We start from the raw sequence: 16,337 nt of genomic DNA, 5'->3' as shown, positions 1-16,337 counted from the left end.
CCAGCCCTGTCCCATTACACACCCAACACCAGTGACCTTTTCTCTCCACCACACTTATCCATTTAGATACATTTATTCCCACTGCTTCCCAAGTGTCATTGCTGTTCCATGTTTTGTTAAATGGACGAGGTCCTCCAGTGAGGTCTGAGGAATTGAGTGGGATTGCCAGGACAGGAACACCAGTTTGAGAGTGGGCTGGGATGTGGCTACAGACCCAGCAATTAGAAATATTAAGGATGTGAGCTATCCACACTTGCTGCTGGATAAAAGAATTGTCATTGTGGACTCCCCAGACCTTAAGACACCAGCAGCCGAGGAACAGGTGCCACCAGAGGTGCATGTTGGAGGCAAGGCCCTTCTGGTTCTGACAACCTCAACTGAGGGAACTGTAGTCATGATTTTACATCCACCAGGCAGGAGGCACTAGGTTCACTACTGCTCCTTCTTGGGTCTTGCTTTAGGTCGTCATCTGCTTCTGGCAATCCTTACGAGAGCGTAGATGGTAAGGTATTGCAGGCTGGTTCCTCTACGTCTTCTTCCGGAGTCAAAATTGACTCTGTGCGGTTCTGAGGTGATGATTGGTTCCCCAGGGAGGGTGTCTTCTTACACTGCGAAGCATGTGTCCACACTGCAATGCCAGATAGTTTAACAGCTGTCTGAGTAGTAAGCAGTACCTGATGATTCTTTAAAAAAAGAACAGGAGTACTCTTTACTTCTTCTTCCTTGACTCTGACTATAACAATGACCTTCACACCTTATCTTTTCCTGATGCATACATTCCTTATTCACACAGATTGAGAATACAAACAGTAGTATTTTATATCGAGCAAAAAGGCATTGCAAATTAAACCTTGCTAAGTTTTACAATCAATAACCAAGACAATTTACATTGAGACCCAGGCCTTTAATGTTCCTCTAATCTACTTAACATAGACTCAATAGAGAATCCTGTTTCTTACTTACTAAATCTTAAAACAAAGAAATGTATATTTAACTAGAGTGCCTACTTTGTAATACATATAGGAAATCATAGTAGACATTATAACTTATTCTAAAACAAAGGGGTGACCATAATCAGTCATAAGGATTGTTCTTGTCTGTCATTCCTTTCTGCTATTCAAAAAGGGTGGCTGACAGGATGAAATCAAATCATACATTAAATCTTATGGGACATTATAAAATCCTGCTCCTACATATCCCCCTTTTGACACTAAGATTATTAATCACCAAGAAGTCACTTCTTATTTAGTCCACATAATAGAAAATACTGGGAGGTGATTTGGGCCAGTGGCTCTAGCTTTGCATATATTTGTTTTATCCAACAGCACATTTCAGACATTCCAATTAAACACATACAATTTAAAACCAAAAACAATTAGGGTTAGTAACATTAGTATGCCAGTAGTTGTGGGAAACCATTCAGAAAATATGTTATACCAATGGTAAGCTGTTATGTCTTTCTGCAGTGGCAATTCTTAACATGTTGCCATTTGCATGTATAATATGAATGGTTCGGTTTCCCACATGGCCTTTTTGTTTGTTTTAGGAACTATGTTGCCTTTTTACCTTTTGTAAACACAGTACTTACATTATATTTACATTTGTCTATTGGAAGGTTGCTAACACTTCCATTCTTTTAAAACACTTTTTCCCAAGAATTAACACATACACATAGCCCATTATACAGTACTTTGGTCTCATTATTCATTTTATTCCACAGACAGGATTCTAGTGAGATGTCTTTACTACAGGGCTTTGGAGCAACAGGCATGGATAATTATACCCACTTTTATTTGTTTCTGTATTAGGTTGTCCTGTACCTGGTATTAGCTTTTTCTGAAAGACAAAAATAACGTTTTTCTACCCCTTTTGGGTGGCATTTATTATTGCTTAAAATATTCCTTTCTTTTACAAATACCCTTGCTGATTGCAGGCAAAACAAGAGGAATTACCTTCATATTTTCCTGTCGTTTTGTTCTATAGGCAGGCCAGGTTTTAATGGCTTCTATCTTTTAAGAGTTATGGGGAAATTATCCCACTGTTCAGTCATTAAATCCATGAGGTGGTGTACCTCAGTTTTCCCTTTACAGCAGACCAAGTTTACAATGTCTTTCCTGCTGTGTTAAGCTTTAAGTTTGTTCACAGGTAACAGCTGAAAAGCATCATTACCATAAAGGATTTTTCCAAAAATCATACACACTATACATTGTTACAGGGGTACTTATTAACATTAAATTTATTTTAATTAAAGGTATCTTGTTATACCGTGCCTTTTATTTAGACAATTTGTTTGCTGACCAGGTATGTTCTTTATCTGCAACTTCTTTGTGCTGGCAGTTCTCTCACTTCCTTTATCTGTTAGGTAATTTGCATCAACACAGGCTTGGCTTTTGGATTCAAAGCCATCAGCAGAGCTCAGAGCCTCTGTCTTAAAAGAAACACAATTAACTTTTACCAGAGTTTTGATTACTTTTAACTCTTGCTTTCAAAACACACAGAGATCTGAAAAAGAAAACACAGTCTATTGTGGCTCCTTTGGAGCCCTAATAGGATTTTAATTAAGTAGCATATTTTGTTTGCATTTCTTTTACCCCCCTCTATAATAATATACACTGCACATGTCTGCACATTCCTTCTATATTTTAACTTTTAAAACTTTAGCCATATTAATTTTTACATAAGGCATATCTGTTTCTTTTGTTCTTACAGAGTTTTATGTACCCTTATTAAAGTGACAGTCTGATTACACAGAGCCATTTTAAGGCTCAGTGTTTCTAACATTTCTTTTTGTTTTGTGCACCTCACCCCTGCTGTTGCTTGAGGGGCACTGTCTTTATTCTTTTACTACAGCTTTCATCTGCTATTTTGTTACAAAAACAAACAAACAAAAAGAATCCAGAATCTCTCCCTATTATTCTGATTTTGACTGCTCTGCTGCAGTCATGACTTGGTCTTTATTTGAAAAGATTTAAATTTTGTAAAGAATCAAGTTACCCCTTAAGGGTTAAATACCAAATCTCAAAGCCAACCAACACTGATTACCTGTGTCTGGCAAAAAGGTCTGTCAGTTTTGCAACTTTGAATTAAAGAGTCAAATGGATTTTTAGTGACATTATAAACAAAACCAAACCAATTTATCTTAAACCTACAAAGCAGGAGTTTTACAAACCTCACATATTCCCACAGACAGACGGATACATACACATTTTCTTTTCCTTAACATCCCTTTTACATTGCTTTGTTTTTACATAGCTGTACATAGATTACATTACCTTTATACATTTGGGGAAGTTAAGTTCCAATAGAACCTCCCCCCCCCCCCCCGATGTTCTTTTAGCAAAAAAGACTAAATTGTTCATAGTCAAATGATTTTAATTAGATAGTCTCTTTACCTGGATTATTTACAGACATTCCTCTGGAAATGGGCCCATTTTTCCTTTAGAATGGCTGCAAAGAAACCAAGAATTCTTTTAACAAGGTTCTTTTTAACATTTTCACAAAGTTTAACTGTTTAATTCTCTCCAGCCTCTGTAGAGTTAAGTTTTCACTCTTTCCTTAAATCACTTGTTTATTTCCCAAAATGACACCTTTATCAACTCAGATTTCACCATTTTAAGTATTGTTCCAGGGGTTCATGCTTGCACTTACTCCTGACACTATGCCCTTAGGGCTTCCAACCTGTTTTTCAGTTCCTTTATCTGTTGCTTGCCTGCTTGTCTGAGCCTGATCCTGCTTTTTCCAATGAACCGTTTTTGTGAGTGATATTGTGGTCATTTCACAATTTTGAAAGAAATGTTTAAGGAAAGGGACCAGGAAGGGTGGGGGCTAGTTGAGGAGTCCACCCTCCTTGCTGAATTGGTAGTGGAACACTAAAGAATCAGTTTCTGAGGCAGACAATGAAGGGGAACAGAACAAGGGTTTTTTTGTCCTTTTTACAATGAGATGGGAGTATGGAGGGGGTTGGGATTGATCCGGGGTTATTGGGTTTTTTTTGGAGAACAGGGCAAAGGGGAGCGCTCGGTCTGGGGGTGGGTAGGGTTACCATATTTTAATTGTCCAAAAAGAGGACACTCCATGGGGCCCCGGCCCTGCCCCAGCTCCGCCCTTTCCCCAAAGTCCCCGCCCCAACTCCGCCCCCTCCCCTGAATGCTTCACCCCCCCCTGCTCCTCCCCCTCCCCTGCTTCCCGCGAATCCTGAAGCAGGCAGGCAGCAGGTAAGCTGGGGCTGGGGGGAAGCGGGGGGTGCGAGGAGGCGTGGCCCAGTCCGGCCCCCGAGCCGAGCGGCTCCCTCCGGCAGCCGGCCCCGGCCAAGAGGCTCTGGCCCCAGCGTCTCCGACCCGGCTTGGCTCAGGCCCTGGGGCACCAGCCCCGGTTCCGGCCGAGCAGCTCCGGCCCAGCCCCGGCCCTGGGCGAGTGGCACTGGCCGGTGGCCGAGCAGCCCCAGTCCCAGCGGCTCCAGCCGGCTCGGCTTGGGCCCCAGTTCCGGCCGAGCGACTCCGCCCCGGCCCTGGCAGAGCGAGCGGCACCGCCGGCAGCCGAGCACCCGCCGGCCCCAGTGGCTCAACCTGGACCCAAACCCCACGATCCCTTCCTCCCTATTTTCCCGGACATGTCCTACTTTTTGGCAATTCCCCTGGATGGGGATTTGAGGACCAAAAAGCCAGACATGTCCGGGAAAATCCGGACGTATGGTAACCCTAGTGGTGGGAGAGGAGGCTTTTAATAAAGCTTTTAACTTATTATTTGAATATTTGAGAGAGGCGAGTTTTGATTTTGTCCACCTACAATTTGCCTCTTCCCACCACTGCATGAAACAATTAATCTCTCCTTTTCCAATTTAGTTTTAGATTGGCTGAGTTTGTCTTTTAAGATGTCCACTCAGTCCTTGTTCCAAGATTTTAACAGTGGCCACTGAGTTTTGGGATCTCCCTGAGTTAGCCTAGACCATTTTTCCAGAAATTTACAGGAGTCCGGACCCTTCCTAAAATATAGAAAATACAGAGCCGGCGTTCCTTTAGGGAACTGTCCCGACTTAGACGTCTGGTTACCCATACAGGAGGACTTTACACACACCAATCATACAAGAAGGAAATTCGGTTTCATGAGAGCGATGCCCGGTGCAACACACAAAAGGAGCCACAATCGCCCTTGCTTTCACACCAAGGGTTTTACCCAAGGTGAGGTGCGACTGCAATTGTGCAGATTTCACTCACTCAGACCGCGGGGACAAACTCTGCTTGGATGTTATTGCTGTTCCCCTGTCCTTTTTTTGTCTATTTAGATTATAAGCTCCTTTGGGGCAAGGACTGCCTCTTGCTCTCTGTATACAGTGCTTAGCACAATGGGGCCCTAGGGACTACATAATGCAAATAACAACCAAACCGCAGTAGTACATATGAACAGGCAATAGGAACACACAGCTCCGTGTTCTTTTTCTTCCCCACTTGCCCCATCTGTGTTTGACATAGCCTTTCCCTGCCCCCTCAGAACAGTCTCTCTCTTAAACCAGGGGAGCTCCTGTCCAGGACAGTGGGAAAGTGGAGCCTGCACCTCAGTTCTTCCAGGAGGTGTGCTAGCAGCTGAGTCCAGAACAGTCAATTGGCTTGACTCCAGCAAGACAGCTACACTAACCGCATTTTGGAAAGTACATCTGTCCCCAAACCGTGGGGAAGATACATTGGCCTGGGATTGAAGCAAGGAACTGGGATATTGTTTCCCTGGCCTAATCCTGTTCTGTAGAGTTGCAAGAGAAATTAGGTTATATATAAATGATCCTGCTGGCTTCTTGATGGCCCCATCGTCTTTGGTTTTCTGACCTCGAGAGCATCACTGTATACTTCTCTGTAAATACTACCTAATAGGCCAGAACTGCTATGTGAGACCAGTCAGCTTCCCCAACTCAGAACACCTAGCCTTGGGGGATGGCTTGGAGATTGAGCAGAGCTATTTAACTCTTGATTTCTCAGAGGAAATTGCTGAGTGGCCTTTGTGAGCTGAAGCTGAAAATAATCAGCCTTGACAATGTTCTCTTAGGTTAGTGCATCTTCATTCACTGGATATTGGAGAAAGGGGAGGATATATAATGATGCTTCTTTCAGTGCGTCCTCTGTATTTTACAGGCAGGTTTCAAAAAGGTCCTGATTCAGGAATATTTCTCTCTTCAATAAAGTTCATGGCTAAAATTCAAACTCTAAGCAACTATTCTTTTTGCTTTGAGAGTTGCAATAAAAGCAAGGCCACCAGTAAAAATATTATAGATGAAAGACTGTATTTTGTGTCTATAGCCAAACTATGAAAAGCTTGTCCTTACATCGTAGGTGTCGCTCGTCTTGTGGTGTGGTATGGCATAGCAAAATCTGGTGCATAGAGAGTTGAGATATCTGCCTCTTCTATTTGCAAGGTGACCATCTGTTCATAGCTGTATACTTTCAACTGTCACTACCAGCTGGTTGTCTTCCCTTATACAAACTGGCATTTGGTCCAGTCACCAGCGTTAACAGCCGATACCTTACAGTGTCATGAAATGTCTACAAGTGGTCAGGTCCAGGTTTTACATCTTTTCTAAAACACAGCACCTTTTAGCACAGTGCTGAAGCACTCTTCTAGTTCAGTGCTGACTCAAATTAAAAACACCACTTTTTGGATATCCAAACTTCCTTTCAGTGAAGACCAAGCAAAACAGCTTTTTAAATTCAACAAGATTACAAAATAGTTTTCAATCATTGCTGATATGTAGCACACATATTCCCAGCATGCCGTATAAAAATATTTGCTTCTCATAAGATATATTTGAAGTACTGTATAAATTCTCAAAACTTTGGATGACTTAAAGGTTAGTTTATATCAATCAGAGTCTAAAACTTTTGCTCCATCAAATTTCTTTACAGCTAACTTGAAAAGGGAGGGAGAAAGAGAACTTGAAAGCAGCAATCTTTCCCATCCTAATGAGTTTCCCATCCTAATCAGTGAACAAAATTAGACTACAATTTTCAGGGGTGAGAACTAAAGCAAGATAAGTTGGTTACGATATGGCATGTATGTCTTGGACAATGCTGGTGGAACAAACTCCGTAATGCATTTTTCCATTATCTTTGTATATTGAGGTTTATGGTCCAAATTCAATCTGAAGTCAGTGGTAGCCGCTGGATTCTCAACGCTTCTATAAATCAGGTTCCAGGTGTCTAAATATGAATTTAAGAGCTTAATTTTAGGTATTCATATATCTAAAAATCTTGACCACAATACTTTAATAAAAAATCCCAAATGTAAATTGCAAATGTTGGTTGCTTGTTAAGTGTAGACTTTCATTTAACCAAATGAGCAATACTTTATTTTCTGTAGCTAATACTGTCTGTTATGTTTCCTGTGACTTTCATAACAATCTGTTTTCTATTTCTGAACACTTAATATATTTTTGATAATCCTTTATCTTTTGTAGGCCATTAGGATCTGAAAATCTGCTTCTTAGAGGAGCTACTTTAAAGAACACACAGAGAATCTTCGGTAAATATTGAATTAATAAATGATGATAATGCATTTTCAGTTAAAATGTAAACATTAAATTAAGTTAAAAATCTATAATTACAATCACTTGAGCGTAAATCTTCCCTTGCATTGCCTGAACTACATCTGCACCACAGAGAGCATTTTTGTCATTATTAAGAGAACTGAGATAATCACAACTGACATACAATAGCAATGACACTCTTTTTTGAAATAGCAATTGATTTAGTATGTAGTAATCTCTAAGTACTAGCTATCAACAATAGACCTTGGAAGGAAACGTTTCTTAAATTCCGCACATAAATGTGTGACTCTAATCCACAAAGTTGTTGGTTTGGTGTGGATGTGACAGGCTAGCAGTGTGTGCTCAAAAGCCCAATTGTGTTAGCAGTTAATGAGCCATTGGAAAATGTTGAGTGTCTGTTGCTGAATCATTAGGGTAGATGAATTGTTACCCCAACCTAATATATGTTGGGTTGGCCAACATTTTCTTTTAAAACTGTTCTTCAGCAGAGAGTTGGATTTTCATCTCAACATTTTTTCCCCTCCATAGAGTGCCTGCTTTTTGCAGAAAAGTTCAGTTTGATGTTTACGAACCAGTCACCAAAAAATTGAAATACTTTAATTTGGAAATGCTGCCACGGTGCATCGTGGAAGTTGTAGTTCAGTTGCTTCATGTCCCCATTCTCCTCTATGGGTCAGGCTCCTTGGCCTGACTAAGTCTCCCATGATGCACCACCTTCTCTTTCCAAGAGGGGAGACGGAATGGCAAGATATCTAGAAAAATTTTGCAACTTTTTCTCTCCAGAAGAACCCAGCAGGAAATGACTAGAGGAGAGATGTTGTTAAATTTCCCTTATTTACTTGGAATAAAGAACAATGTAATTAGTATAATTAATATGTATTTTTATTACTATTTTAAATTTCATAGGGCTATTTTATAAACTCAGTGAAGATGTGTATCAGGCTGAGATACTGCCACTTCTTGAGCAGTTGCTGTTGACCTTGTTAATAACACACCCAACATATGGAATTATCCCAGCACAGCACACATGCCAGAGTATCTTATTTTTAGTAATGAGTTATGACCCAGGATACATTAGATCTGATTTAATGTGTACTTTGGATACATTTTTTTTGTTTACAGCTGATTATAATTGCTGTATTTAATCTTCTTTTTTTTAGTCTCTGAAGCTGTTATTAATGAGGCTGTGCAAAACTATATTATTTTTTTAAATGAATGAGTAGGTTCTGCTGAAGAGAGCAAAATCTGTGGATTTCTTTTATTCTTGCATACATCATGTAGCTTAAGCTTGTTTAGAATACTTCTTATAACCTATCATTTAGTTTCTAAAATTGAAGCTGGACAAATAATCTAGAATTACAATATGGACTATTCAAAAATACTTTGTACAGTTGCATTGGGTAACATGTCAAAAGACACTCCAACGCAAGAATTGTGAAGAACGTGGTGTAGATTCAAGATGAAAAAATGTGAATTAGAAATGGAATGTGAATGTTGCTGCTTCTAATGCAGGTCCCTATGTGCATTTTGCTGTCAGTACATATACACTCAATGTGCCTGAGTCTGGAAGTTTTTTGCTAGTAGTGTCCATTCGTCTGCACCAGATGACCAAAAACGGTTTCAAGATCTGTTGGAGTTGTGGATAAGCTCCAGATTCTTCTGGAGCAAATTCAGGAGATACCTTACAGACTCCTGGATAGTTTACAGAGTGCAGGACCTAGCAGAGTGGCACTCTCCATTAACAGTGCCATCCTTGAGCATGCCAGGCTTGTGTGACATGCTCCAGCAACAAGTGCACCTTACTCCTCAGAGGGTAGACAAGAGATATTTTGTCCCAGACAAGGTAATAGCATTTTTATTTACTCATCCTGCCTGAATCTTTTGGTGGTTTGGGCAGCCACTAAACAAGTAGGTAACAGCACCCAAGGTCCATCCCCCCCAGGTAAAGAAACAAAAAGTTTAGACCTCTTTGGAAGAAAGGCATTTATGTCCACCAGCATGCGATTCCGAATAGCCAACTACCAGGCCTTGCTATCGAAATACAATTTGTCAACTATTCAAAAATTTCTGAATTCAGAGTTCCCTCCAAAAAATGGGGCATAATTTTGGGTCCTTATTGAGGAGGGTAGATTAGTGGCTAGAACATCTCTACAGGTTGCAGTTGATGCAGCTGACATGTCCTCAAGGTTAATGGCAACTGCTGTTGTGTTGCAAATCCTGGCAGCACTTCTTGAGATTTCTCAGGGAAGTTCAGTCAGCTGTAGAGGATTTGCCATTTGATGGGAATAATTTTTTAGCGAAAAGACAGATTAATTTTACACTCACTGAAGGATTCCAAGGCAACAGTATGGTCCCTAACTTTATATACACTAGCACTGAAGAGGAAGTGTCATAAACAGCCTTATGAACCAAGACCAGTTCCACAACCCTTCTACCACCAAAGGGGATACAAACCACCACAGAAGCAATAGAGGATCCAGAAAACTAAACACAACACTCATCCTCCTTCCTCCTCCTTTCAGCGACAACTTCATATCAAGAGGTACTTTGACGAGACCGTCAAGAGCTGCTAACCAACTGAGACGCCATTTTCTTCTGCCCCAGACATCCCGTTTGGTGGCTGAATAGCCGAATTTTTCCATGCCTAGTAGATAACAGAGAAATGGGTTCTTAGCATCATCCAGTTCAGATACAGAGTTCCTCTACCCTCCCCCTTCAAAACCCTATTCCCTTTTAGGGGCCACTTTCATAAGAAGATACTCATTCAGGAGGTAGACTTCCCACTTCAGCAGGGAACTGTAGAGCTAGTACCACCTAAATATCAGGGAGGAGGGGGGAGAATTTTATCCAAATATTTCCTCATATCCACGAAAAGGAGGGTGGAGATCCATTTCAGACCTCCAACAACTCAATGTCTTTATCTGCAGATTGAGATTGTGGATAGGGTTGCCAAGTCTGACTGAAGCTGTTCCGGGAGATTTTTTTCCCCAGCAAGACATAATGTGATTTTCTTAAAATATCCTATTAAAATCTCCTGGATTGCTTTCAATAGTCACTGGGAGATCAATACCAATTCCGGGAGACTCCCAGCCAATCCTGGAGGGTTGGCAACCCTAATTGTCGATGGTCATCCTGGCATCAATAATTATGTCCCTAAACGGAGACAATTGGATCATGGGTCTCGGCATGAAGGATATCTATTTTCATATCAACATCCATCCCTCTAACTGAAGATTGATGAGATTCACTATAGGTCCAAATCATTATCAGTTCAGGATGCTCCCTTTTGGACTAGCAACAGTGTCCGGAGTGTTTACAAAGGTACTTTCTTTCATCTCTCCTCAGTTTTCTAGTGTTACTAGGAATCTGCGTGAACACAGAAAAGTCCATTTTAGTTCCATTGCAGACCACAGAATTTATCGGCGCATCTCTGGACAGATTTCAGACACTGAATAATTTAATCAATCAACTCAGAGCCTCAGTCATTGATTTGTACATGTTTTATTCTCCTATGTCACATGGCATCGTACCCACTTGACACCATTTGCGAGACTTCGGCTTCACTGTCCACAAGCCTGGCATCAGATGGTGTCTGTGCCAAGTAGGTGGTGGCAGTGCAACAAGAAGATGTACACAGGAGTTTCCTTTGTTCCACCCCCAGAAGATGATTATTTCACCTCCCTCCTAGGATGGGACTCCCATCTGGACAAACACACAGCACAAGGGACGTGGACTCCCCGAGAGTCCAGGATGCACATAAATGTGCTGGCACAGAGAGCTGTCTGAGAGGCCTGCAAGCAATTCTTACTGCTTGTACAATCCCAATGTATTCAGGTGATATGAAACAATATCACAACAGTGTGCTACATCAACAAGGAAGGGGGAGCGAGGTGCATATCCCTGTGCATAGACACGGTAAACCCATGGAATTGGTATGTTAGTCATAAAATCACCCTATCATCAGTACATCTCCCAGGATACACAGAACATTAGTGGCACAGCATACATGTCATGATCAACCACAGATGAGAGCTACATGACCCTGTGGTGCAGAGCATATTCAAGCAGTTGGGATTCCCTTCTTGGGATCTATTAGTAGGACAAGAAAACAGTAAATGCAAGACATACTGGTCCAGAGGAATTAAAGGTCAAGACTCCAAAGGAGATACCTAATCCCTTGTGTACCCCTTTCTCTGCATTCCTCTCTTACCTCGAGTCCTCCAGCAAGATAGAGTGGCGATCATCCTCATTGCTTCCAGATGGCCCAGACAGTTTTGGTAGCCCAACCTTCTCCAGCTGTCGGCTTGACCCCATCAGCCTCTGATTTTTCTGGACCTTCTGACATAGGACAATGGCAAGATCGGACATCCCAATCCAGAGTGTCTCCGCCTCACAGCCTGGTATTTGGATGGGCATCAAATCTAGAACAGACATGTTTGTTAGCAGTTCAAGCCATCCTTAACAATAGCAGGAAGGAATCCATGAGAAAGTGGCTAAGTGGAAGAGATTTTCTGTTTGGACCTGACATTGCCATATGGCCACAAATGACCGGACATTCCCATTATTTTATATTATCTGCTCACCCTGAAGTCCTCAGCTCCCTATGAGTGCACATGGTGGCAATTAGTGCCTGCCACCCTCCAGTCAATGACCACTCTATTTTCACCTATCCAGTAATTACATTTTCTAAAAGGTCTAGTTCAGGGGTCGGCAACCTTCGGCTCACGGCCCATCAGGGTAATCTGCTGGCAGGCCGTGAGACATTTTATTTACACTGATCGTCCGCAGGCACAGCCCCCCGCAGCTCCCAGTGACCGTGGTTCGCCGTTCCCTGGCCGCCACTTCCCGCAGCTCCCATTGGCTAGGCATGGTGAACTGCGGCCACTGGGAGCTACAGGGGGCCATGCCTGTGGACGGTCAATGCAGTAAAATGTCTCGCAGCCCACCAGAGGTTTACCCTGATGGGCTGTGTGCCGAAGGTTGCCGACCCCTGAACCTTCCCTCCAGTTAGAACCTTCCCTCCAGTAACTAAACCCACTCCAGCATGAGACCTTAATTTGGTCCTCTTGGCACCATTTTGATGACGACTGTTTTAGTGACATGCTCCTCCCATCTCTCTGTGAAGGTTGCCTGCCATGTTAGTGGCCATCCTATCAGCAAGAAGGTTTGGTAAACTAGGTTTCATTATGGCTTTTCCACCTTATGCAATTTTCCATAGCGATAGTTATGCTGAGGCTACACCCAGTATTCACCCCCAAAGTCCTCTTGGGCTTTTGCCTAAAACAGACTATACATCTACCTGTTTGTTTGTTTGTTTGTTTGTTTTTGTTCTGAAGCTACATGCTGCTAATGAGGAGAGGAGACTTTATTCCCTGGATATATGCCAGGCTCTGGCACTCCACCAATGAAGAACATATTGTCTTTTAGGAAATCACCTACGTTGTTTGTTTTGTTTGTTGGCAGAATGGATGAAGGGACAAAGTGATATCTTGTCAGAGGCTTTCCAAGTGGATTTCAGGCTGTATCCTGTTCTGTTATCAGTTAGTTGATATCCTCCCCTGCAAAATGTGAGGGCCCATCAAGCATCACTTCATCTGCCACTGATAGACATCTGCAAAGCACAAGATGGAGTTCTATACATACCTTCACAAGACATTATGCTCTAATCCAAGCCTCTGCAGCTGATACTTCATTTGGATCTGCAGTCCTTCAGTTATCCGTACTGCATAGGTCCTCGCATCCTTCTCCTTCCTTGTCAATGTGCAGTGGAATACACATAAGGACCATTACTTGAAGAAAGAGGGGCTACTTGTCTTGTATAGTAACTGGAGTTCTTTGAGATGTGTAGTCTCTAGCTGTATTCCCCTATCTGTCCATCTTGCCCTCTGCTTGGGTTCTCACATGATTCATGGTCGAGAAGGAACAGGAGAAGTAGTCAGTCTTCACTACCCCTTATGCTCTTCATCTGGACCACAGGTTGGGGACCAATGGACAATATTAGCAAAAAAATTTCAGTCTCAGGCGCATGAAGTGCATGCGTACCCACAATGGAATACAGATTGGGACCACACATCTCAAAGAACCTCCAGTTACTATACAAAGTGAACAACCTCTGTTTCTTATAATTTGCCTGTACTAACCATGATATTACAACTGTTTGTAATTTCTGAATATCATCTGAACCAGTATTTTTTTTCTTCATATGGCCAAGGCAGGATGTAATGGTAGGGTATGTAAATAGCAGGGCAATCAGAGATTTTTTTTATTGATGTCAGGATTGTATATCCTTTTTGATCTTGTGCTGTTCATTAACACTTGCATTCACAATCTTCAATCACAATCTTTACTAAAATAACAAGGAGTCTGGTGGCACCTTAAAGACTAACAGATTTTCTTAGGCATAAGCTTTCGTGGGTAAAAACCTCACTTCTTCAGACACTCTATGCATCTGAAGAAGTGAGGTTTTTACCCACGAAAGCTTATGCACAAATAAATCTGTTAGTCTTTAAGGTGCCACCAGACTCCTTGTTGTTTTTGTAGATACAGACTAACCCGGCTACCCCCTGATACTTGACTAAAATAGTTTTTCTTGTTTCAGGTGTTGCTATATACACTGGCATGGAAACTAAGATGGCATTAAATTACCAGTCAAAATCACAGAAACGATCTGCTGTTGAAAAGTAAAGCTTTTATTATCCTTTTTTAAATATATATTTTGGGGCGAAAAGAGTACGTTTGGATTTAATAAAATAGACACCTTTTTGTTTATGCTAAAACTATATGTTTCATTAACTAGAATATAAGTGGAAGAAAGACTTAGTAAAAATTGCATCTTTCTGTATGTCACCATGGGCTCCCGTTAGATTTTTGTTCCTCTTATTTAACGGATGACTATATTTTAAAAACAACAACAAACACTTCTTAATGCTAGATACCTTTTAGAAATCAGTTGTTCTTTACCATTCCAGAATTTTGTAACTCTTGCTGCTTAGAGTAGATCCACTGACAGAATCACCAGATTGTGCCATGTTCCAGTACCCTTACAGTTCCCAATTTTTAGCATTTAAATGTTGAGTTCATTAGATAAAACTCCTTTGAGGCACTTCAGTCTGGAAAAGCATACTAAAATACAATAAAATGGAACCAAACTGCAAAAGAATTGTGTACTACCAGTCTGTCTTTTGCAGGGTTTCTGTGTTTTATCTAAAATGAATGGTTTTCTACACAAGCAAAATGAATGGTATTGAAAAGGAAGCCTGTTGCTTTCTGAACACACTGTCATCTATAAGGGGAGTAGCAGCTACTTGGGCTGATATTGGTTGTCTGTTACCAAAGATATTGGGGATTATTATAAAAACAACAAGGAGTCTGGTGGCACCTTAAAGACTAACAGATTTATTTGGGCATAAGCTTTCGTGAGTAAAAACCTCACTTCTTCAGATTATTATATAGTCTCATTGTACTATAAGATAGCCCTAAAGCTTACCCTGGTGTCTAAGTGGCAGAGAGAATGCCATTGCTTAAGCAAGCTATGGTGATCAGCCTGTGTACCTCCTGTTTCCTTTCACAACTGCTGGGAAGTGGTGAAAGAGCTCATCTTATTGTTAAAGGTATACAGGTCAGAGCTTTCAGTTCATGCCCATCACTGATGTTAATAACAACATTTTTGTTTTCTTAAGCTTTGAGATGAAAAGTTAGGCCTCATCTGCAATAGGAGGTTTTTGCCATTATATTGGTATAGTTATACCAGCAAAATCTTGAGCATAGACGCAGTTATATCAGTATAAAAGTGCTTATACCAGTGTTGTTTGTGCTGGTTCAGGGAACTGGCATAAGCTGTCCTGGTATAAGGATAGTTATGACAATGTAATTGCATCTACACTAGTGCATTTACCAGCATAGAAATGGTAAAATATGGTTGGTAAAATATGCGTATAAAATCTGTGATCAAGTTATGCTGGTAAATTTTTAAGTTTAGACCAGGTCTTAGTGATATTATTCTCTGCTGGAGAAATACTGTAGAGAACTGATTTAACATCATAACATTATTAGATTTGTTAATGAATATTAATTAGACTTAAGGAGCTTCAGTATAAAGTTTTCATAAACTCTGTACATTTTTATATACTAATGGAAGAGTTGTTTCTTTTGTTTGTTTTAGATCAATGAATGTATTCCTTATTGTATACCTCTGTATTCTAATCAGTAAAGCACTAATAAATACTGCCCTGAAGTATGTTTGGCAGAGTGATCCATTTCGTGATGAACCGTGGTATAATCAGAAAACAGAGTCAGAAAGGAAAAGAAACCTGGTATGGAAAATTACTGTGTGTTTGTGTAACATATAATTTTCTCTCAAGATGTTCAAGAGTGACACATGTAAAACATTTTCTTTATAGTGTTCTAAATAGAAAAGTGTGGAGGAACATATAGCAACTAGGAAAGCGTAAACTTGCCGTTTTTTAGTCCCCCTGAGATTGTTACAGTTCCATTCCACTGTAATCCCAGAATACATGATTGTATGACATTACGGATAACAGGAAGCCCTGCTGTTGAAGTGTATGATGGGTTGGTGTAGAGTTAGAGAAATGTTTTATTTTTAAAATATTTTTTAAAAGCTATTCTATAACATTTTTTAAAAGCTATTTTTAAAAAAGTATATGAAATATTTTTTCAAAAGGACACCATATTACTGAAAAAAGTGTCACTTACCAGACCCATATTGACTGGCTCTATTAGTTAATGATGCTTCATGGTATGTGTGACATCACAATGGAGTCAAACTGGCTGGCATAACTTTAAGAAGATT

At 40.8% G+C, this 16,337-nt stretch overlaps 1 protein-coding gene across 3 annotated transcripts in view; it reads left to right on the top strand.

Moving 5' to 3' along the window:
- Positions 1-16,337, top strand: part of ATP11A (ATPase phospholipid transporting 11A) — a 236,885-nt gene that overhangs the window by 159,144 nt on the left and 61,404 nt on the right. For all 3 annotated transcript variants that reach the window (XM_054011221.1, XM_054011227.1, XM_054011230.1), the window contains exons 9-11: positions 7,439-7,503; positions 14,127-14,208; positions 15,690-15,840. In XM_054011221.1, the coding sequence (XP_053867196.1) occupies positions 7,439-7,503; positions 14,127-14,208; positions 15,690-15,840 (298 nt within the window). The remainder of the gene's footprint in view (positions 1-7,438; positions 7,504-14,126; positions 14,209-15,689; positions 15,841-16,337) is intronic.

Source organism: Malaclemys terrapin, chromosome 1 (genome assembly GCF_027887155.1).
Source record: "Malaclemys terrapin pileata isolate rMalTer1 chromosome 1, rMalTer1.hap1, whole genome shotgun sequence".
NCBI lineage: Eukaryota > Metazoa > Chordata > Testudines > Emydidae > Malaclemys > Malaclemys terrapin.
Note: the sequence above shows the minus strand (reverse complement) of the source record. Positions and strands in the feature narration are given on the sequence as shown.